General features: G+C 45.7%; 6 protein-coding genes across 6 annotated transcripts; 2 read left to right on the top strand and 4 right to left on the bottom strand.

Moving 5' to 3' along the window:
- Window positions 1-1,532: 1,532 nt before the first annotated feature.
- On the bottom strand, window positions 1,533-4,316 carry GGS22DRAFT_177944 (uncharacterized protein; the record flags this gene model as incomplete). The annotated part of the gene is made up of 3 exons (XM_047963546.1): window positions 1,533-2,352; window positions 2,499-3,187; window positions 3,237-4,316. The coding sequence occupies 3 exons, from the start codon at window positions 4,314-4,316 to the stop codon at window positions 1,533-1,535; spliced, it is 2,589 nt and encodes an 862-aa protein (XP_047821530.1).
- Window positions 4,317-5,736: 1,420 nt separating this feature from the next.
- Window positions 5,737-7,362, bottom strand: GGS22DRAFT_88069 (uncharacterized protein). The gene has a single exon (XM_047968325.1). It carries the CDS (start codon window positions 7,309-7,311, stop codon window positions 6,418-6,420), a length of 894 nt encoding a protein of 297 aa, XP_047821531.1. The 5' UTR covers window positions 7,312-7,362; the 3' UTR covers window positions 5,737-6,417.
- Window positions 7,363-7,606: 244 nt separating this feature from the next.
- Window positions 7,607-9,234, bottom strand: GGS22DRAFT_154052 (uncharacterized protein). Its single transcript, XM_047959964.1, has 2 exons — window positions 8,858-9,234; window positions 7,607-8,773 (listed from the first exon to the last, which is right to left on the bottom strand). The coding sequence occupies exons 1-2, from the start codon at window positions 9,038-9,040 to the stop codon at window positions 7,928-7,930; spliced, it is 1,029 nt and encodes a 342-aa protein (XP_047821532.1). The 5' UTR covers window positions 9,041-9,234; the 3' UTR covers window positions 7,607-7,927.
- Window positions 9,235-13,429: 4,195 nt separating this feature from the next.
- GGS22DRAFT_154054 (importin beta-4 subunit-like protein) lies at window positions 13,430-17,539 on the bottom strand. The gene is made up of 4 exons (XM_047959965.1): window positions 17,236-17,539; window positions 14,837-17,120; window positions 13,908-14,641; window positions 13,430-13,825 (listed from the first exon to the last, which is right to left on the bottom strand). The coding sequence occupies exons 1-4, from the start codon at window positions 17,279-17,281 to the stop codon at window positions 13,683-13,685; spliced, it is 3,207 nt and encodes a 1,068-aa protein (XP_047821533.1). The 5' UTR covers window positions 17,282-17,539; the 3' UTR covers window positions 13,430-13,682.
- A 1,058-nt stretch (window positions 17,540-18,597) lies between these two features.
- GGS22DRAFT_197695 (uncharacterized protein) lies at window positions 18,598-22,198 on the top strand (the record flags this gene model as incomplete). The annotated part of the gene is made up of 5 exons (XM_047966020.1): window positions 18,598-18,826; window positions 18,888-19,056; window positions 19,125-19,164; window positions 19,274-19,823; window positions 20,849-22,198. The coding sequence occupies 5 exons, from the start codon at window positions 18,598-18,600 to the stop codon at window positions 22,150-22,152; spliced, it is 2,292 nt and encodes a 763-aa protein (XP_047821534.1). The 3' UTR covers window positions 22,153-22,198.
- A 492-nt stretch (window positions 22,199-22,690) lies between these two features.
- GGS22DRAFT_154061 (dienelactone hydrolase) lies at window positions 22,691-24,020 on the top strand. Its single transcript, XM_047959966.1, has 3 exons — window positions 22,691-22,981; window positions 23,092-23,473; window positions 23,533-24,020. The coding sequence occupies exons 1-3, from the start codon at window positions 22,932-22,934 to the stop codon at window positions 23,851-23,853; spliced, it is 753 nt and encodes a 250-aa protein (XP_047821535.1). The 5' UTR covers window positions 22,691-22,931; the 3' UTR covers window positions 23,854-24,020.
- Window positions 24,021-24,030: the final 10 nt, after the last annotated feature.

Consider the following 24,030-nt stretch of genomic DNA (forward strand, 5'->3'; position numbering starts at 1 on the left):
AATAAAAATATTTCGATATAATTTTAAAAATATATTTTAAATATAAAATTTAATTTAATTATTTTTCGTAATTAATTTTTTAACTTTTAAAATTTATTTTTTTTAAATACGAAAACGTTTTAAAAAAAAATTAAGTTACATGTTATTAAATAAATTATTTTATATTTTTATATATATATTTTATATAATTTTATTAATTCGCGTTATACGTTATATTATTTTATTAAAATAAAAAATATTATTATTAAAATTAATATAATACGATTTATATTTAAGTTTTAAAATATTTATAAATCGTTACGTAATTAATTTAATTACGAATAAATTATTTTATTATTATTATTAAATAAATAAAAAAATCGGAAAAGTTTTAATTTAATTATATTTTAAATTACGTATTATAAAAAGTATAAAATAAAAATAAAAAGTTTTAATTAATCGAAAAAAAAATATAACGGGAAAATATAATAATTTTTATAACGTACGTAAATTAAAATTACTTAAAATAAAATAATTAATATATATTTTTAAAACTTAAATATTTATTAAATAAAAATTAAATAATATTTATTTAATATATATTTAATAAAAAAAATTAATTTAATATAAAAAAAATTTTTAATTTATAATTTATTTTTATTTTAAATAATTTTAATTTACGTACGTTATAAAAATTATTATATTTTTTTATTATACTTTTTTTTCGATTAATTAAAACTTTTTATTTTTATTTTATATTTTTTATAACACGTAATTTAAAATATAATTAAGTTAAAATTTTTCCGATTTTTTTATTTATTTAATAATAATAATAAAATAATTTATTCGTAATTAAATTAATTACGTAACGATTTATAAATATTTTAAAACTTAAATATAAATTATATTATATTAATTTTAATAATAATATTTTTTATTTTAATAAAATAACGCGGCGTATAACGCGAATTAATAAAATTATATAAAATATATATATAAAAATATAAAATAATTTATTTAATAATATATAACTCGATTTTTTTTTTAAAACGTTTTTATATTTAAAAAAAATAAATTTTAAAAATTAAAAAATTAACTATAAAAAATAATTAAATTAAATTTTACGTTTAAAATATATTTTTAAAGTTATATCGAAGTGTTTTTATTATAATTTTAAAGCTTTTAAAAATACTAATATTATTATTACTATAAGAACTTAATGAACCATGCGTATTTTTGCGCAAGCAAGCCTCAAACTAGTCAACCGCGCGTTCGAGTTTCCAGCCCCATTTATACAAAAGCTCGAGCCACCCTTAAGCCACAAATAAGCCACAGCGCGGTAACTAGTCTGAGGCCACCTGAGATAAATTTGCTTACGTTAATTAAGAAGAATTACAAAGTTAATGGATAAAACGGATTAACTACTAGGTAAGTACTACTAATATGCGAATAACCTCAAGAACTCCCGCTTGGAATCCCGCTCGAAGTCCCCCAGTCCTGCAGATAGGTATGCATTAGATACCAGTACGTATTACGGTTTACCTTTGTTGGGATTAGCTATCCTCCCTCCTCGTCTGGCTCCTTGGTTGCCGGACGTCGCCTTCCAATCCGAAGCCGTAACGCACGTCCCCGCCGTCCCATACTACTCTTTCGTTGTATCCCGTATGCTCCTGTAAAACGCCGAGCCCGCTTGCTCGATGGACGATCCCGTAACCTACCTTGAGATTTTTAACATCCCGCGGCAAGTCACCCCTATCATCGTCTCCGATCCACCCCAGCTTCTCTAGCGCCGGCCCACGCGTCGCCGCCACGATGCTCGAAAATCGGGTGCTGCGCAGCACCCACTCATTTTCCAATATCGCTAGTGTGCCTAGCACCATCCCTACCATGGCTAATAAGATCGCGAGGCTGTAAACAATCCACAGGTCTCGCTCGTGATAGTCGTATACGTTCTCCAGCCGAGACCTCGTGCATGGATATCTCGTCGACTCGTTTCCCGCGGCTGCCCCGGAGCTCTCGTCTGGCTTGGCCGCCCACACGACGCTCACGAACTGTTGGTCGGAAAGCATCGACAGTATCATGTCCTCGTACAGCGCCGGTATCAACTTCAGGAGATTCGTCGATGGAAAGATGTCTTGCGTCTGGTTCACCAGCGTTGTTTGCTCCGCCTTCGTGTTCTCTATCGGGGTATTGACTTGGTGTGAGTCGATCGTTCCCTCTAGAAAGCTCCGCAGTTGCGTGCCCATCGCGTGGTACGCCGCCACCCGTCTATAGTGGCGAACATCTTTCGGGTAGACGTAACCGCTCTTCGGGAGCGCTGTGGTGTTGTCATTCGTGCCGTCGTTCGCATCTTCGCCTTGGATCCAGGTTGTGCTAGCGCCTATCAGTGTTGCTCCATCTGCTTGGGGTGAATTTGCACCGTGATTCGGACGCTGGGTGTTTGAACCCGACCCAATCGAGTCACGTTTAGATAATCTTATTAAGCGGCGAAGCGCTCCTATTCGAAGATATTCACTTACTCCATAACACGACGCAACAACGTACGTTTCGTTACGTTCGTGAACTGCCGACCGCCAATCAGATTGAATAGGACAGTATAATGGGCCTCATAATGCTCGCATCCGAGGATTTTAGGGATAAATGATTCGTTCCAGCCCGGATATGAGCTATTGAGAGGTATTGCCTCGTTTGGATTAGAGATTACTGAGTATCCGACCCAGATGGCCGGTTCCGTACGAAACGCGCCCAAGGTTTCTGGAAATGGAGGCTGAATAGTTGGAATGCCGCCGGGCATGGTCATATTCATCTGTGGGGTGGCATAGTCACCGCCGCCCGTAAAGGCATAGTAGCTATAGTTACCTTCGGGAACTAGCAGTTTAGTATCGAAGCCGTCCGGTGGGATCTGCTTACCGAGCGACTTTACATCAGAACCGACGCCGCTCGCTAGTTCGGAACACTCGTACGCAGGTGCCGTAAAATTAATTGTGAAGGAACAGTTCCACCCAGAACCGCAGATGTCGATATCAGCGCCCGTTCTCCCGATTGGTTGTCCCATAAAAGCCGCCTGGGTTGCTACACGAATCAAGGGGTTGCTTGAACCGGTATAGTAGTCGAACCAGTCCGACGAAGCAGTATCCAAGCTCGTCGTGTTCCACAGCGACAAAGATTTCCCATATAAGCCTTCGATCCTGGTAGGAGTTCTCCATTCCTATAAACTTGTTAGATAATACTAACGTCGACAGAGAGTGCCAAGTCACCTCGAGTTCGTCCCGCGTAAAGTTTAGGGTTCGGATGCCAGGGCATGTCGTGTTGTCTGCCCGTAGAACCAGCCTTACTGTTAAGGTATTGCTAGTCAGTATAATCATGATAGGCGTCAGCCAGACGAATATCGCCAAGACCATGGCGATCTTGGCCCGCTGATAGACCTCGGTGTTGAATAATGCCGACATATCCTCTGTCGCGGCAAATAGGGAATCTAAAGCCGCTACGCTGAGGAACTTGTTCCTTACCGTGGTCCATATGCGCTGTTTGAAGGCAATGACTATGGCTGCTACTAGGCCGGCTTTGGATGCGAAAGACAGGATCGTGCCGTACCGAAGCATCGTGATTTGAGCATCAGCCGGCTTTCCGTTTAGCGTCTTATAAAATATATGGTGGCCAACTGCACAGGCTATGCCGAAGAGGAATGTCAGGTACATGGACCATACCGGCCGCCAATGCCACCATTTCCTAGCCTGTGGGACCACTGTGGAGTAAGGCGGCGGCGTTCGCGGACTCCTCCACGCCGTTGAGGTAGGCGTATTCAGGAGGTGTGACCGAGAACTCGTGCGGCTATGCTGAGATCGGCCATGAGGAGTGAACGTAGTATGGGAGGATCCAGGAGGCGAATAATAGTCCACAGGAACGTCTTCGAACTGCATCGGAGCTGGCTTGGGCCGTGGACCTTTCGACGGCGGAGCTGGCAAACCTTGAAAGCTATCTGCCTTCAGATAGGATTGGGACGAGAACTCTGGAGTAAGGTTTGGCGATGTGAATGGTTGAGAGCCGGGACAACCCTCGTCGAGCCAGTCCGCTGCCGGAGTCGGCATTGGAGAGCTGGTCGGCCCAGTCGCGCCCATGATTGGAAGCCATTGTTGCGATTCGGATAATAGAGAGACAGGGCGAGTGGATACGGATGAGTTATCGATCTGAGATCTTGAACTAAGAGAAACGCCGTCACTACCAATTCTACGGTGGGTGGTCGATGTTGAGGATGAGGCTAGCCTCCTCGCAACCGATCGTTGACTATGTTGAGGCTGGATGATGGGTTGACTAGTCGAATCGCTGGTATCAGCCATGTCAAGATCTGTGTTTTCGTGAGAACGGTGAAATATATGAAACTTCTATCAAGTAGCTAGACAGATAACTATTTACCACGCAGGTATCATAGTCAAGCCTTAGAAGCGCAATGACATACCTAGGTAGATACCTGTAAGTATGATCAACGAAGCTCATTCGACGTAAATTCAGAACCTAGGTTGACCCCACAAGGAGCCTGGGCTGTATAATCTCAGGAAACTAGAATTATTTGTGAACGCGGCGGGGAGAATACGTAAGTAGGTAGGCTGAGGTGGTATGCTAGTAAGGATAAATGTGAATGTCGTTTGTTATAGGAGACCAAATACCCGAAAAGAAATATAAAAAGCAGAACATGTCCTTGACCAACGTTTCATGACAACTGTTCTGCCGTGTCTGTGTCCCCTATAAGAATTACGCAGCATTTCACCCGAGCGGAGAAGCTTCGCAACCCGTCCTATAGATTACAAGTGTAAGACCGGCATAGTGACATATCAGCCCTTGCTGACGATAGGCAAATATATAGCGTCGCCCTAAGCTGTCTACGACGAGCTCCGCCCCTCATCTTCCAATAGGATCTTCCCAGCAACTGTTGACTCAAATGCCAAGTAGAGAATATTCTAAATTCTCACAGAGGCTTCTAGCCACTGATGACCCCGAAATTATAGTCCGGTGCGGCTGAGAATGAAGATAGGTTTTTGCATTTCAGTATTCGTTGATCCCGGCAAATGGATTCTATGAATCTCACATCTAAGTATTCGAGATCCCATGCAATGCATGTTAAGTAGGTAGGTATCTTGTACGAACCAAATCAACTCCACGTCAAAGCTGCACCCCAAATAGTAGGAGATAAATCCCGAATATAGAGAAGTTCACACATACAGGTACTTAGTAGATATGGTAGCGAGTGAAACCTAATCGAAGAAACCGAGTTTAAGGCTCGAAGTTTTCCAATGCTGGAGATCCAGGTGCAATATTCTCCTTCAGAGATATATACCTACTAGGTACCTACCTACCTAGTAGGTAAATACGATAAGATTCGGTTTGATTCACTAGATTGGTGACTTCGGGTACTGCATGGAGAGCACACAATGAGTTTGTAATACCTAGATAAGCGTACGCGGCCCGGAACGCAGTATATGCTGCAGCAATCTCGGCATTCCCGGTGGCATTTCTATCGTTCACCGAGAGATCTATACCCACCAACTACCATCAATACATTTCTTACACAGGTATAGAGAGGTATTCATGAGCCTTGTCCTTGGCTTATCTAGCTACGTCATGTTCTAGTCTGACATGACCTTTGATTCTGACTAGGGACGATTGTTCTAGCTCCTAGGCAATGATAGATAACATCCCTTCGATGGAAATGGCTTAGGAATTTTAATTGCCACCTTTAAATTTGGTTGGTTATTATCACTATCGTTTTAGGGTTACCAGGAATTCTTACGGGCTATTCCTTAGTGAACACATCCTCGAGGTCCTTTGCTACACCGAATGATAGCAGATGACTAGTTTGATGACTTATTCGTAGATATGTGATTGAGGCGTATGCATGTGGCGTTGAATCTAGCTAATTAGCTAAATAGACGAGGCAGAGGCGGAAGATTGAGGAATCCGGTTGGATATCGAGTGTACCTTGAATGTACAAGAACATTGGATTCCGAACAATTCATCGGTAGCTGGAACTCGATCTGCTTCTAGTCGTACTGGATTTGACTATTGATGTATCGTGGCGCGAAATTGCTTTAGCTCGACAACCGCAAAATATTTTGGCCTAGAAGCTCTTTATAACTTAGAGAACAAGTTGATGGTGGTGAGCAAATTGAGGAAATACTAGAGAGCCACCGGTGTATTCGATGCGCTCTATGGAGCTCACGTCAGCACCATCGTCCACCGATCCCGTCGACTAGAGGGATAGCGGAATATAGACTTGGAATTCTCCGTCGTAGACGCCGATGACAACACATATATTAGACCATACCACTTCGATGAGGGTATAAGAATAGGGTGTTGGTTGATGATACGTAAAGCTGCGAATACGCCGTCGTGTCTATTGAGACAAGGGACAGTTTAATAGAATGGCGCCCATCATCCAACATACTATCTTTGTCTAATATTTTTGGGTTTCCGCTTTTTGAAGACGATAGCTGGAGCCTCAGCCGCTGTGTTTTCTTCTTGCTTAATCGAAACTCCTTCAACACGCCCAACATCTTTTGGCTTAATATCCAATAGAGTTGTGTCCTCATCTATCTCCTTTTTAATGCCTAGAGAAGTCGAATGATCTTCCTTCTTAATATTCGGTAGATCCTCGTTCTTAGATACATTTTCCGATTTCTCTTCTGGCTTAAGCATCGTCGTAAGGGGTCCGTTGAGGAGCGCATCTAATTCGGTGTCGGTCTCGGGAGCGTGTTTCGTATCGCGACCCCATTTCCGAGGTTTCTTGAATAGGCCCTTTATCGCATTCTCTTCCTCCTCTTCATCCTCCTCAAGCTTCGGTCGCTTTCGCACACCAGACGCGACAGCATCGACGTTGCCTGGTTTAGTATCTAGCTCCGAGTTCAACGCGTCTTTGATAATCCTCGTATTTGTTACTGTCCATTCGCTAGCCATGGCCATATCACCTCTCAACTCGGTGGGGATATCAATGCCCATCTCTGCAAGCTGCTCCCATTGTTTTTGGCGCTGAGAACTGGAAGGCGGTGGTTGTGACGGAGCTGATGCGTCGCCACCGACAGAGGCTTTGCTGGTGCTTGCGACGTTATCGGTAGATGCAGAACTAACAATACCAGTTAATCTTTCGACTTCGCGTTTAGCGCGCTCCTTTTCCCGTTGGCCTTGTTCATGATTGCGGTGTAAATCTCGTAGGAAACGCTTCAGGGCGCCTTGATGTTTTCCGGTGGCCTCGTGGTTCTGTCGCTCGAATTTGGTGTCGCGCACGTAGATGCTGCAATGCTTGCACCAGTATTTGGGGGTCGACTTCCAATATTCAGACATGGCGACTGATGGGGTTGGTTAGGTGTAGAAGAATGACAGAATAAACTTGAAGATAGCAAAGGAAGTAAGTGTGGAGAGGTTCCCATGTAGTAGAATTAACCAAGATTAAGGTGTTAACTGTACCCAGGTAGGCATCGCGTCATCTTGGTTAGTGGGGTATAGGTGCCGGGACGGGGGTTCTATGTACCTAGATACCGACCCTAGGCAGCATCGAACCTTTTGATTTAGGCTAGACCTAGTGAACCTTAATAACAAACACATAAGAGTAGTAATTAGATCACTTAAGTTTAACAACTACCAGTTCCAAGAAGTTCATAAGGGGCTTCTAAAATAGAAGAGACTAGGCACCTACCTAGGTAGGTAAACACATAGTCTTGGCTATTGATGTATGTATAAACTGGAGTTTTTGCATTATTTCCCAACTCCTGCTATGCTTTCGGTACCTATTATCAAGTTGTTCCTCATTTCCATTTCCATTGCAGAGCCATTTCACACATTAATTCCATCTCGTCGTGCCAGCATTAGTTCCCCTTCCCAATCCATTATCCGTCAATATCAACATATTACTTTCCTGTCTTCCATGATGAACCTAGCAATGGGGGACGATGAACTATATTTACAGGTAGAAAAAGGCCACCATAGCTGTGATAACCAGAGCACCGACTGACCCTACTGAGACGCGCGAAGATCCGCTCTGAGGCGGCGCTGAAGTCACTGCTGGCGAACTGGGGCTTGCCGAAGATGGGCTTGCCGAGGCGCTGGCGCTGGCACTAGCACTGGCGCTGGATACAACCGCGCTGCTGCTCGGTGCAGGTGCCGAGCCCGACGATACTGACGGAGCGGGCGCAGAGGGCGCAGAAGGTGCGGACGAACCAGCAGTCGGTGTGGCCGATGGAGCCGGTGCGCTTCCGGGAGGAGTTACTTGAATCTGGCCATCTGTGTACTCGCTCACGGGCACATACGTGCTGGTCGCGCTAGCCGTAATCGAGGCGCACGGTGTACTTCCTTGTTGAACCTGACCATCGCTGATCTGGCAGATGGGAACGGGGACCGTCGTAGTGACGACTTGCGGTTGGCCGTCGGGTAAAGCGGTGACGATTGTAGTTTGAACGACGCTGGTACCGACAACCTGACCATCGGGAATCTGCGAGGCCGAGTCGTCCGTGCCGCACGGTACAGCGATGATCGAGACAGGCGAGCACTGAGCGGCCCAGTTACGGTCGTACAGGTTGTAGAAATCACCAGATAGACATCGGTAGAATGTCTGGTTGCTGCCGAGTGCGAGGATGTTGTTGTCGCAGAGTGAAAATCCACTAGTGTACAGAGCGCCTGCTTGGGCGGGAGCATCGAATTGGAACTGGTAATTAGACGCGATATAACCGGTTCGGTCCTTGGCGTCAAAGATGCTACCATCCTTCAATGTCGATACGAGAATGCCGTCGTTACCACACTCAGCACGCTTCTGCGACGAGGGTTAGCCATCTATTCCGTGCCCCGAATCTTAGTCGGAAGAGTCAGCTCCTGTCGCGGAACTTCGTGCCTTTACCTTCGGTTGAGAGATGCTTCGCTTCTCGGTGACTTCGGCGACGGTGATCTCGAAGTTGCCGTCGAAACTACCAGTACAGCCAGCCGGCGCGGCACCGGTAGGTGTCAGCTTGTCCGTGACACCCTGAGGGGCCGCAGTGGCGACGCCTAGGAGGGCGGAGACGAGAGCGAGTGTGTATCGCATATTGTCGATATAGGTTGTTTTATGGTTTAAGCGATCGGCACTGTCCGTACGTCGACAGTGGTTTCGGAGAAAAGGTTGGATATTGTACAGACGGTTTGAATAGCGAGTGACTTTTGCCTCCAATGTCTCACTTTTCGCCTCTTGCCTCTTCACCCTACTCTTCTTACGAGACTGGTGTAAAATAATAAAGGGATGGGAAGAAAAGGGAAAGAGGGAAAAAGACCGGAGGGAGGGGGAAGGCGACCTCTCTTCTAGATTTATATGACTGCGTTGCTGTTCATCAAAGCTTGGATTCCTAGGATGCGTATGCCGAGCCTTGATTCGCTGATCTGTGCCTTACGTGCCTTCACATACGCACCCATCGACTAAGGTATCTCTACCACGCTGCATATCCGAAGTTCCATTGTCTCCCACTCACACCTTATTAATGCAGAGCCAAAACAAAACAGCCCGCAGATGTACTTGGTGTACGTACTAGATGTACGCAGGAGTCACCCCGGTTCACTCATCATACTTCCTCCAACCAGGATGAGGTAGGCGTTGAGGATCGGCTTTTTGTACCCTCCCCTACACGTAATGCGCGGTTGCTGCCAGCCGATCTCCTTACTGTCTTTGGTAGTATTATTGAAAATACACTTATGATTATGACTTAATTTGGAGACTCGGAAGCACTCTCTGGCCGTTGACATTTAGGTCACAGCTCAGATATCACTCCTTTCCAAGGGAGAGCGAGTAAAGCACCTAACCAGTTTTGGCATAGGTATATTAAGGTAGGTGATATAAGTAAATACATACCTAGGTAGGTACCTACAGTAGCTATAGGTAGGTCTACTTTGTCACACCTACCTATTCGTCTCATGTATCCCTTCGATTACGAGTATCATAATTATTTTCTAAGACAGGACCGGCGCTACCTTTATGCCATAATCTATGATTGGACCCGACACGTTTTGCCTGAATTGGCTAGATGTTTGAAGTTGGTGTTTTCTTTGACAAAAAAATTCTTCTCGGTCTAGGCCGTGCTGGCTGTGGTATTTCTTGCGTGTTGATAAGTTGATAATCATTTCCTTTGAGATGCTGGTCGCTTTTACAGCTTTTGCTACTTTCCCTGTTTTTCCATCAAGTGTCAGTTAGCTCGGTCGATCCTCGCTTTTATCTGCTTTAGCATTTCAAGTACACGTATTCAGGGCTGCCGAGGAGGCCGGATACTTTCATATCGATCAGGATCATCAGGTAACTGATGTGTAAGTGTATGTGTGTATGCATGTGCTCTGCTCTGTTATCTTTTCTGCACTCTCCACCGAGTCTATTGGGGTAGGTATGTATGTATCTATGCAGCTGGCGGGCTGGTCAGTGTTGATCCTTTCGATCTTCTTTGCCGAAGCAACAAAATTACAAGGGCTCGGTGCTGAGTACCTATTAGGTATCTCTCCAGTCAAGATCGTACCTACGATACCTAGGTATAATTATGTCACCGGATAATATAAGCAACCGTGAGCAATACTCCCCTCATTATAAACACCTACCTAGTGAGATGGGTGTCATTTGGTTGCATAAATCCACTTCAACCAGGCGTCACTATTTTCAGCGTGGCTACATCTTGTTTGAGATTATAAGCGTGCTGTGGAATCGAATGTGACACCATCACGACTACTGCCATGAGCCTACGCCTGACTGCTGTACCCTCGCGCTGTGACACCTTTCAGAACCAGCTACTAAGTGGGGCACGCAAGCTGGAATTACCGGACGCGTGCAGCAATGTTGCAGTAGCTTCGTAGTGTTCCCTTTTCAGGTACAGAGTTCTCTGGTTCGTCTCCTGCTTTGACCTTAAAAAGCTATTTAGATGCAACTAGAGTAAATGTAGCCGTCCTATCCGTCCTACAGATATCCTAGACGACGGCTAGTCTTTCTTTCTATCTGAAACATGTATTTTGATAATAGAATCTACTGTAGTATGCACATACAATCTACAGAGTCGGGTCAGGGAAAGACAAAAGATAACGACCTACCTAGTCCGTCTACCTAGGTCAGTGCGTATCTCCTCACTTGACATTTCTCTAGGATTGGAATCAAGCTTCCACCCGCAAACCAGTATCCCAGGCGCCAATCACTATTTCCCGTCCGCGGCGGCAATCGAACGACGGCAACCCAGATCGGAGATGACGTTCCTTACCTAGCGACCCACCGGCATAGGCGTGATGTATTGGTGGGGAAACAGGGGCGAGTGAGCTAAGGGACAGGGGTTGCTGAGAAGACGGGAAGCTGAGAAGTGCTCGAGTTTGAAGGATGCTTAAAGACTGCATCTTTGTTGGTATCTCTCATTGTTTCGTTTCAAATCCTACTCCTTGTTTATCGTGTTATACGCATCCTACAAACAGGATGGTCAGGACAACTAACAATGGTATCGACGTTGGTATTTGTGTATTGATTTTCAGTACTCGGCGAAATAATAACAGCCTGTATTAATGTCACGAAGATAATATTCCGGTCTACTCCAACCGACAACCGACCTCACCGACTTACCGCGAAGTAAGTTGCTTGTAAATTTCCCGTTTAAAATAGGTACATAAAATACTATGTAGGTACAGATAAAAAACACAGTGTTAATTACGAGTGGGGGATTCATCCCGCAGTCCGGGGTAAGGCAGTAGATACAGCAGTAAAGGTACCTACAGAGGATAGAGAGTAGAAACCTTGGACAGTGTGTTCTTTCACTGTTTATTATTATGGAGATAATAACCTGGACGCTTCCGAACGCTCATATGTGCCAAAATGCAACCTCACCCAACCCTCCATATAATAGATTATTGGCCAGCGATGCTCGTACAATACAAATGGGCGTAATATGAACTGCCTACCTAGTAATCGTAGGACCGTCCTAATTACCTATTGGATAGAGCTCCTGTCAAAAAGACTCACTTGCATTGTAAATAACAAGAACCAAAGAAAAATCAACGCAGCACGCAGGGGGAATTGTTGCATTGCGCCTGCAAAATGCACGACTAGACCTCCCCGACTTAACTCAGCAAGCCAGGATGATAGGTCGTAGTATTGTGGTACGAGACAACCTTACGAGACGTTGGCTGGCTACCGGTTAGCTGATGGGCTGATATTGTTTATCTATTCGCCCAAGACTAGACGAATTCGAGTTGGACCAACCTCCTCGGAACCAATATCGCTATAGAACTCCACGTTGATTAGGAGTCCTATCGTGGGTGATTCTTTGAGGCTACTTAGGTAGGCACTTAGGTATTCTTGAGTTCATTTTAGTTAATTCTACAAGATGTGACATTTCTATAACACCGACCTAGGTATTTCATCGAAGACTGTAAATAAACCGATAGAACATATGGTGGTTGTTACTTACCTTGGGTACGTACATAAATCGCCGCCCACGACTTTTTCACTCTGGTCTCGCTTGGGCTGGTCGACCAAATCTCGGTTGCTAGATGGTAGTCAGGTAAATAATATTACATACTTGGTACATATCACAAGCGACTTGCCAGATCTCCATTGTCCTGACCACGCTCCAAGCCTAGTTCCTCCTACCACGCGTTTCATCGCTATATGTAACTGCCTACCTACATACTCGTAAGACATCCCGAGAGACAGGAGAAATAAGAACGAGACATCTACAACGGAAAGAGCTCACGCGTGAATAGGTATACAGCAGAATACGGCGAAATTGATACCACTAACACTGATTTAAGTAATATCTATGGTGCTCATTGGGTTTTGTCGGAATTGGTGAGACCTTGTCTTCTCATCGTCTCGCGCACGCGCTCCTTCAACGAAAAAAAGCCACCATGCCATAAGTACCTACCTAGCCACATATGCAGTGAAGTCTCATTGGTCTGCGGATAGTCCGAGGGTGGGATCACAGGTGACAGAACACCATAAAGAGACTGATCTGCAAGGTGTCTAGTCGTAGTATCACATACCCTGACTCAGTGGTGGTTCTTGGAATGAGACATGGCTGGTCTCGATGCAGAGCAGGCAGGATTTAGAACCTCGAAGATGAGAAACTAGCAGATAACCTACCTACTCAACTCAGGAGCACCGACGACAAATTAGTCTCCGACTTTTAATATTATCTACCTAGGTAGCATCAACGATTAAACTTCATGAACAATCTAGTGACGGGAGGTCTAGTGGCGATAATTTAGTAGGGGTTCAATTACTATTCTTCGGAAATAAAGGGTTCCGGAAGACATCCATATATCAGCCCAAAGCTACCTACCTAGTACCTACCCTATGCATGTAGAAAAATCTTAACAGCATTAAATATCGTCGATGTTGAATGAGCTTTTACTACTATTACTTCTGTTTGCTTTCACTTAAATACTTAGGTACGAGACTTTCACTTCTATTTGAAATACTAATAACGCCTTTTTTGTAACATTAGGTATCATGCACTATGGCCTGTCGCCAGAATATTCGGCAAGCAGAGGATAAGGGTAATAGTCCCGCTATGGGACGTTTGGGAATCAACTATCGGGGGGAATCATTTATATACAAATCCGATGACCACCATGCCTCCTATTCTTCATGGACTCATACGACTCATCTAATCATACCCATCTGCCGTAATGTCCTTTTTTTTCCCTAGGCACCCTTGAACAACCATATCAAATCTATTAACCTACACGGAAAGAGTAGATATCATATCTAGAACCAGCTGTTTCGTATAAGGGTCGAGCTGCTCGTCATCTGCCTCGAGGAGACCCCGGAAGATATTCAAAATCTTAGGAGTAAGCTCACGCACCGTGGGATTTTCCATCGAATCTAAAGACACGATATTAGCACGAGAACACCGAAAAATATTCAAGACGGATGAACTGGGTGCGCGTAGTCATGTAGAACTTACAGAGTTTGTGGATGCATTCGTAGATCGGCTTGTTCTCCTCGAAGTCCTCCTTCAGAGGAAGCAAGTCGACGATGACAGGAAGCACATCTGCAATCGGAACCTTGTCGGGATGGGCTATTATCATGCGGCATACGCATCCGGCCGCGTTGTCCTGTAGTCGGGCATCCGTGATCTGTAATAACGGCTCTAGTTTACTTAGAATCTCATTATACGCCGGGAGATATGTTTTGGCGTCGTCCGAGTGGCACACAAGCTGCCCGATTGCATATGCGGCATTTGATTTGGTCTCTTTATCCTCGTCCGAAAGACGGTGCAGCAGCGGGCGTAGTAGAGTTGACGTGTGGGGGGTCACCACCATGCCCATATAGGAGATGCACTCAGCCACGACACCGACAGCAGTCGATCGCTCTATAGCTTCGTTAGAACTGAGAAGTTTAACGATGAGCTTCTCAAAGGCCTCCCAGATCTGCGCAAACGAATGACCGAGGGCGCAGGCGAGGCCGATCAAGACGTCCAATGCTGTGTCTACGACGAGCCAATCCCACTCGGAGCTTCCTTGGGTCCCGTCCTGCTCGTCCTCCTCGCCGGCATCCAACTGGCAAGGGTGTTGCCGGTTAATGATCAGCCTAAGAATGGTGGTAACTTGGACTAGGAAGTCCTTCTGTCCAAGTATCGCCGGCCCGCAGGTCTTCAACGTAGAGGCGACGCTTCGGTTAATGTCCGTTATGACATCCCTAATCAAAATTTAGTATCCATTCTATTTACGATACATCGTTAACATAGTAGGCAAGAATAGTGAAAATCAGATTTAGTTCAATTACGTGTTCTCAGCAACCGCATATAGCGTCTGAGTGAGCTGGGTATAACGTATAGTAGTCATCATTAAAATTGGGTAAGGATATGAGTAAAAGAAAAGAAAATGGACATACCGATCGGCTTCCTCCGCCCATACGTGAATGGTGGCGGTAGAGACGATTTCACCTAGCTTGGCAATGTGGGGAGATAGCTCGAACGTAAGGGGTAAACCCGCTTTCCACTTAACACCAGCCTGGGACTCCATGACTTCCCAAACACAAGCATACGACCGCCACAAGGTGCCAATGGCGGTCTTTCGACACCCCTCGTAGCTATGCTCGACAAATGGAGCTACGAGTTCAAGTGTCTTTTCGATATAAGGCGCACTCTTGTCCTTGGCAGCGTAGATAACGTCACCGAGAACCTCCAAGGCAATTTCCTTCTCGAACGCTTGGGCAGAGACTCCAACTAAGTCGTCCCACTCATCGTCGTCGTCGTCATCGTCATCCATGATGTCGACATATTCCTCTTCCGCGTCTTCAGAGGCCTTTGCCTTACCCTTCTTCGTGGCCTCGTCTATGAGGCCATCCAGGCCTTCAGGTTCGTCTTCTTCCTCTTGCTCGAGGCAGTCGAACAGGCCCTGGAAGATTCCAGCAAGAGAGTCACCGAGATCTCCTTCATAAACCGTAGCTAGCTGACTCCACAGTATAAAGGTGGTCTCGCGGAGGCGGGGATTGCCAAGATGGAGGGCTTTTTCGCTAGCTACTAGTAGCGGCATCACGTAGGGGCTGAATTCTTGAGCGCCGACTCCGACGGCCATGCGACCCATAGCATCGCATACGGAGCTTCTCAACGCTAACTCTTCTTCGCCACTCTCGGCTATAATGTACGACGACAGGGCCTCCATAGTCTGTTTGAGGTACGGGATAAACGCACTCTTGATGGAGGCGGCGATAGCACCGAGCGCGCCGGCAGCCGAAGACTTCACTTTAGGATCCGGATGAGATATGAAAATTCCGATTCGATGAATCATACTCTCTCTGTACTTAGCCATGACCTCGGAGCCCAAGCCCTCGGCCAAGGACTCGATGGCACCACAGACGGAGCGGATTATCTCGGCATTCTTCTCGTCAGACTCGTTGCCGCTGGCCGCATCCAAATTCATAACCAATGCGGTCATGATTTCATCGTGATAGGCCGACATGCTATCGGCTAAGTCTTCGCCTAGGTGGATAAGACCTAAGAGAGCAGAATGACGAACGCTCTGTTCTGGGTCTTTGAGGAGATTTAGGACCAGCGGCATGATTGATGATATCTGAGTCGAGACGAAGTCTGGGGCACCTTCACCACATGTGCCAAGAGCTAGTACGCAGGCCTTGCGCTGCCCGGGATTCGGCGAAGTAGCGTAGTTTTTAAATTCATCTAATAAAGGTACGATGACTAAACGCGGTGGTAAGTCTGAGGCAAGCTGGTCTATGACAGCTAAAGCCCTTCTGGCCGGTGTGTTATCCTCTTCGTCGTCGTCGTCGTCAGACAACTCAGACAGGATCATCAACGACTTCTTCATGAGCTGCGCGCCCATGTCAGGGATCGCTTGGATCTTTAGACGGCGGTACCTAACACAATGTGCGAGGAAAGCTAAGGCTTGTGAACGCACATCATCTTCTGCTGCCGTGTTTGTAGCTAGATCAAGCATGAACTGTACCAGGTCCTTAAAGTAACGGGTGAGCAAGGCGCTATCATATGCCAAAAATGTTTGGAAAACTTCGAAGCATTGTTGCACCTTCTCATCATCCCCACTCTCAACGGCATCCTTAAGAACATCGACCATGAGGGGGGTAAACTCTTGGATGGTGTTAAGAGATTGCTCATCCTCATCAGAGTCGATTAACATCAACGTCGCGCTGATGGATTGCATGGTGTTGATTCTAACGTCGCGACTCTGGGGATCTCGAATGGTCTTAGCGAAGAGTTCAAATAAAGTTGACAAGTGATCCTCGAAGTAAGCGGGGTTTGCTTCAACGAGGCTGAAGATGATATATGAGCCAACCTCACGGTGAGTGACATCGTCAGAGTTAGTAAGTTGCATGACAGCAGGGAGCAGATCAGTCCACTGCCCATCGCTAAAGTCTAAGGTGGCGATAGCAGCGATGACACGAGACTGGCCGTGACGGCACTTCGCATTCTGCTCTCGAACGATTGCTTGGAGAAGCTCATTGCGAACCGAAGGTTTCTGATCGTCTGAAATATTCACCCAGTGCTTCTCAACAAGTCGAAGAGCTTGGACAGCAGCAAGCATGCGAACAGTTGCCTCGGGATGGGACACGATGACATGAAGGAGGCCGAGTAAGGCATCAGGGTGGGGATAGAAGTTTTTGCGCAACTCTGCCGTTGCCGCCTTAACTTTTTGTGTGTCGGCTATAAGATGATGCGTTGTCAGTACATAACTCCCCTTTCATAATTGCGTGTTTATTTCGTACAAGATATTTCAAAACTTGATGGGTATGAATAAATGGAAGGACTTGAAACATACGTATCTGGGATGCCTGAAGCAACTCGACAAGTCGTTGTTGATCCATGGCAAAAGGTGATGTCGATCAGCGTCGAGGCTGATCACTTGGATGAATGTGAGCGTTAACGAAGGTATCTAGCATAAGCTACTAGGTAGGTAAATATGAGGTAACTTAACGAAAGTAAAACCTCTACCGGATTTAATCGAAGACCTAAGGTCAACGATGTTATCCTCGATTGTTTATTTCTATCGTATTTGCGACTTTGGACGATGTGAAAATTTGCTTAGTCTATGTAATGAGAAAAAAAGCGAAAAAAAAAAAAAAGATTTATTTGTTTTGAAATTGATAGCTTTCAAGGTGGGGTTGGGTCGTCGCATCAAAAATTTTAATGGATTGTCTCTGATAAGAACGATAAGTGGTTCGCAGCCTGGAGGTACATACCCGGTATCTAACTTACCCCTCCAACTCATTGAATGCATAGGGTATTATTTATGCTTTCCTACATAATTGATTGATACTATGCCGATCTTGACACCAACTTTAGAACTAAAACATTCAATTTCATAATCCTTTCTAAAGCTTCATTATTCTTTCCCATGCCTAGGTAGTGCCTGGTATTTATAAAATGATTTGTTCCGCCTACCACGAACCTAATCAACTCACTGTCTGGCCGGATCAAAAATTATCTAACTATTATTAGGTAGGTTCTCTATACGATTGACCTATCTCCGTTTGATCCGCCTACGATTTATTCACGTGGGCAATCATAGGGGGCAGCCAGCATGCTTGCCCTGTACCTAGGTATTCTCTAGCTACATCTGTACTACGGGTTTACTGATCACCCCCTGCTAGAACCAAATATGATGAGCTAAATGTACTCGATACTAAGTTCTAGCCAGGCATCTAGTTATACCATTCTGTCACCCCAAGAACTGGAAATCTTGGTATACATTCAACAAGAATTCGGATCATGCTTAAAAATTGGTTAGGATGCGGTGTTTGCCTCTGTCGTGAGGTAGACCGCCCAGGGCTCGGCCAGGCATTAATATAAAATGGCCATGAAGGAGAACACAAATCTTTACTTTACCTACTTTGGCGTCGTGGGTCTTTCCCCAGTGCCTCGATGGTAGTTACTAGTTGATTAGCGTCGCTAGTCCCGACGCCAGTTTATATTAATCTCAGCTGAGCCAGAATATGGCGGAATGAGTTGGAGGGGGCCGATGAGCGAGCTTGAGGCGACTCGGAGGGCTGAAAAGGCCTATCTTTTCTTGGCCGCGAGCTGAAAGATCGCGTCTCTCGCAATCTTAACAGGTTTTCCTTTCCTTTTAGTCGCTCGGACAGATGCATACCTTTTCAACTCTGCGACATTGGTAAGGGACGAAATGGGACGTCCACTGTTCTCGTTCGTACTTCAACTCGAGCTCTTCCTTACAGCTTCGGCCTCGAGATTTGTTCTCCCACCCGCTATCACTCAACCTAGCGATGGCGCGTTTGCAGATGTGCAGCAACCCGCACCGACTGCGGCTCCGGAGTTATACGCGTCCATGGAATTGCTGAGACGAGATGGCTACAACATGGGCCACGATACTTGTGGTTTCGGATCCCTAGACCGTAAGAACCTCTCCCCGCGGGAGGCGATAGCGTTGCGAGCCCAGCTAACCTCACACTGCAGCTGGGATCACGTATACCTGTTATTCCACCGACGCAACTTGCGAGGATATCGGCAGCTACAGAGGATGTTGTACAGGAGGATTAAAGGCGTGCTCGTCTACTTTCTGGACCCAATGTGATGACTATAACCCGAAAAGTAACTGTGGTATAAGCGCGAAAACACGCTGTTGGTACGCTGTAACCCCCCTGAAACCCCTATCTAGCATCTTGATATTAATATTAAATGCCCACATTATAGCCAGTCAGCCCTTCCGTACTGCATTACCTGGTTGTTCTCTGTGAGTATTGAATCCCTAGATGTTGAGTAACGTTTCAGAAATGACCCTTCCTTGTGAGATTATAAGAAGTACCTGCTAAGAGAAATTAAATGCTGACTTGCTACTCAAGACGAGTGGTTCAACGGTTACTGCGTGGGATTGCGATACTCAAAGCAATACTCGAGTTTTTGACATGCTTGCTACGCCTCTAAGCCTGATTGATACTACTGCCTCTGCGACAACAAACGGTTCAAGCGCATCTTTAACAGAAGGTGCTACGACTTCGCCTTCCACTTCATCTTCCCCCGCGACAAGTGATCCAACTGCCGAGTCCTCGACATCGATAGCCGACAGCTCGCCTTCCACAAATACTAGCTCCTCGTCAAATAGTAGCTCGGGAACGCCTGTGGGCGCCATTGTTGGGGGTGTTGTCGGCGGCGTTGCCGTCATTGCCTTGATAATCCTCGGTATATTCTTTATAAAGAAGTATCAACGAGGCGCCTCTGCGTCTGTATCGCAACCACCTGCGCCTTCTGGGCCTCAGGAGCTTCCTGGTTCAGGAACACATTCTCCTTATACTCCGACGCAATATGATGTTACGGGACAACCAAAATTCGAATTACCCATGACTGAAGCGCCCCCCGTTTACGAGGTCCCGAATACGCCTGCTGCCGGGACAGGTTATAACCGAGCCGAATTAGCATGATATAATGAAGGAACTATGGTCTTTGAATAGAGATGACATTTATGTGTTTAAGCTATTCAAAGAAGGCGTATTATCAAGTATGGTTCCAAGTTATAGGTATATAGATACAACCATCAGGGGTGATTGCACCTCATCAGATTAGTTTAGCGGCAACTCTAGCTAGGTAGTCTTGGTGTGCTACAGTGCATAGCCTATTTTGATTATAGACTGTAGATACATAAATAGGTACCTACTTACTAGGTAGGCATAGAGACAATCGCCGAGTACCTCATTAGTATATATTATACTATCGATCTACTTGTATGATTTAAGATTATGTCCGTAGATATGCTTGGGGAATGAATAGCCGGAAATTTATCACGTTTCCGTCAAACTCACGCCTGATGTATCCCTTTTCTGATTTATGAACACTAATTGTAGGTACTAGGTACCGTACCAACGGGAAGGTTCAACATCCTCGTAAATACCACAATCTATGAGGAGTAGGAAACAGGTACCTACCTAGGCCCTACATAGGTATTTATGATCTGGGAGCTGGGATCCAAATTCCCCGTCTACATTCGAGATCCGTACCTTGGTACCATGTAGGTACACTGAACGATTATCTACATATGTATCGTTGAATGAAATAGGTACTGAAATAGGTACGCATTCAGTATGGTTATGATCATTTGTATTTAACGTCTTATAGAGGCCATTGCTATTTCCATCCAAAGGATTCACTTTCATACCTACTAGGTGCACCCTGAATCTTTAGACAGGACATATACTTAGGTAGGATGGGCAAGCGGTCAAGGAAGAAAGAGAAAGCTATAGTTGATTACAGGCATCGATGGCCTACGCAGCAAACCTTATATGAATCTCAAATTCTTGACGAGGATGTACTGGGGAGCCAGACTATATCGCGGCGGGTCAAGGCACTCGAGGCAATCTCTGTTCCCCTCCATTGGATAAACATGAAGATTGAGTCTTAGCAAGACAACATTGACCACCACGCAGAACTCATCGAGTCGCGGAAGCGAAAACGGTTTAGCACGTCGACCTTGTCCGAAAGTCCTGAGAGTCACAAATTCACGTTCACAAATGCTAGGCCTGGAAAGAGCACACACCCTTACGATACCGGAGTCGGTGAGACAGTTGCGATAGCCGTGGAGAACAACATCCGACCGAGAATATCTTCTAGACGTATGGAACAAGCAACGGTGCGGAGGGACAGCTTAGCACAAACTACTGACCGTCCGCCAAAATCTAAGAGAGTCAAGTCGACTCCAAGTCTCTTTCGGGATAGAACACATGGTCTTACACCCCGGAAGAGAAATGGTTCAAATTTCACGCCGGAGTCTCGGAATAAAGGAGACTCCTCGCCCCAACATGGAATTACACTGCGAAACATATTGGGGTTGAATAAGAATCGGGGAAATGCTTCCGATACGAATGCTTCCGAGACGACTTCGGTATCTCCACCTCAGGCGTCGACGGAATCGGGCACTCTGATTAAAAGCCGGCGGAGAAAATGGTGGAATATCAATAAACAGAGAAGCATACGTGACTTCAAGAGACACCAAGACATCACACCCGGGTTTATTGAGCCGTCTTCAGCGCTAGACGAGGACGAAGAAGATGACGACCTAGCAGCTTTGAGGAAGCCTCAAAACACATGGAAGGACGTTAGAATTCGCCACGCAAGTAGATGTCAAAAGAAAGAAATCTACCAAGGAACACCGAAGACTACGAACTATGCTTATCTCTCACAGCCAGATCGAGATTCCAAGACATTGGAATACAAGCTCCATATAGGCCATCGAAAGAGTATGTCCTCATCCCAAGCTCGCCCGAGCACGACTGGGACAAGCTCTACGCCAGGAACAACAACCGCTCGTAGGGATTTCGCACAAGACGATTGGCGCGAGACGCCCTCGCCAATGACGACAAACGGGATCCTACGCTTCTTCTTGGGTCCGAGGAGAACCCCTCCATCGACAACAGCAACCCACTTAGACCTTCCCCAGGGACCTAAAATCAGCGTATCGATAAGCACTCCCCCACCGGGGTTACAAAGTCGCGAGAGTCGCGGTTCCTGTAGGCCGTCGGCGGAGAACAAGAGCAGGACTTGGATTCCATTCAGAGCATCACCTAGACCGCAACCGAATTCTTCGCTTCACGAAAGCGGCCAGAAAAGCTCAAGAGTGAGAGGACAAGAAGAGCGTCTAGAGCCAATCGTGGGAGAGCCGGTTCCGAGCAGATCACCAAACCTGAAGAAATCTTGGGACAGGATACTAAGAAAGAGATGGCGAAGTGGATAGTCTGTAAAAGTCCCTGTTGGGGTGTCTGGTGTAATCGGAGTAGATTCGACGTTGATGTCGTAAGAAGGATAACCGGAATTATGTGGGGTTAGAAGTGTGGCTTATTAACCCGTCCACAATGTACCTACCTAAAAGTAATATGCCTTATCCTTTCTATATGGCGCGCGTTAACTTTGTGATATGATGTATGATAATAGGTATTTAATAGACTTAGGAGACATTTTCTGGTTGGTTTATGGTGAGTGGGGGAAAAGGGGGCAAAGGGAAAAAAGACCATGTTGTGACTTCATAATATGCGAATAGGTAACCTGGTGCCTGACGTCACAGATGCTTTCAAGTCATCAATAGGTAGGTAGGTACCTACCCATACAAGTCCATTGAAGGCAAGTAGCACTCAACTTATGTTGCGCCTCACGAGTGGGGTTTGTCTTACCCCGGCTGCCCGGACGGCTAACGGCCGACAAAGGTACCTAGGTAGGCATTGTACATAATACAATAGACATTGTTCGCAGGGGAAAATAGAGGGGTGAGTGGGATTTGGAGGGGTCAACAAAGCCAGAATAGCTAAAAGGAAGCGTTTGCCTATTGAAATAAGGAGCTTCGTCGTCGATAAATACTTGAATCGCATTCCTCCTTTTTGCGCTAATTATTAGCTGGCATCATCTGCACACCTTCAACTTATCTAACTCTTCTTTATAGCTAAAGTAGCACCCCGACTTACATACCTAACTACATACGCGTGCCTAGGTACATATAAGTAGTCATTGACATATATAAAAATGGCATCCAACCCTCCCGGAGATTGTTGTACTAAGGGCTTTAGATTTGAGTAAGTTCCTCCCACCACTTTGATTCCCCCTTTCTCTTTCTCCTCATTCTTCTCCCGCTTCGTTTATGAAGTCTTTATGTTTGATGTTGACTAATCATATTATTGCGCAGAGGCGAGCCGACAGGCAAAGCAATCAAAGTAGGCCAGCACGATGCTTACCTGGCCATCCCCAACGCTTCCAACGCCAAGGACGCTGCTATCCTAATAGTCCCGGACGTTATCAGCATCTGGCAGAACAGCATGTTGATTGCTGATCAATTTGCTGAGAGGGGATACCTCACCCTTATTATCGACCCCTTTGCCGGCGATGCCCTATCGTTAAACCGCCCTAGCGGTTTCGATTTTGTCCATTGGCTTACTAAGGGTAGTAGCGGTGACAACCCTCATACCAAAGAAGCCGTTGATCCTATCATCGAGGCGGCTATCAAATACCTCAAGGAGCAGCATAATGTTAAGAAGTTGGGAGGCGTTGGTTATTGCTTCGGTGCCAAGGTATGTTTTTAATCCCCTCCCCGCTAATTAAGAGAGCTTGCTAACATCTATCTTCGTAGTACGTTGCTCGCCATTTCAAGAACGGCATTGAAGTCGGTTTCCTTGCTCACCCTTCCTTCGTAGAAGAGGAAGAGCTCGAGGGCTTCAAGGCGCCGTTGTCTATTGCCGCCGCCGAGACGGATAGTATCTTTCCGGCTGAGAAGCGCCACAAGTCCGAAGAGATTCTCGCCAAGAACGGTCAGCCATACCAGATCAACTTATACTCCCAGGTCGTTCACGGCTTTTCTGTCCGTTGTGACACGAGCAAGAAGATCGAGCGCTTCGCGAAGGAGCAGGCCTTCGAGCAGGCTGTCACCTGGTTCGACACCTGGCTGATCTGATGGGATCCTCATTATAATACCCGAAATATGAAGAGATCATGGGGAGTCGCGACGTGTCGCGTGCTATGTCCGAGGAAGGACTACAGAATATAGCTTATCAATAGATCCTTAAATAAATAAGAAGATCGAACTAGATTTTTAGTTCGATAAAATTCTTCATGTCTCACAACTAATACG

The sequence above is a fragment of the Annulohypoxylon maeteangense genome, assembly GCF_022496945.1.
Source record: "Annulohypoxylon maeteangense strain CBS 123835 unplaced genomic scaffold GGS22scaffold_3, whole genome shotgun sequence".
In the NCBI taxonomy this organism is placed as follows: domain Eukaryota; kingdom Fungi; phylum Ascomycota; class Sordariomycetes; order Xylariales; family Hypoxylaceae; genus Annulohypoxylon; species Annulohypoxylon maeteangense.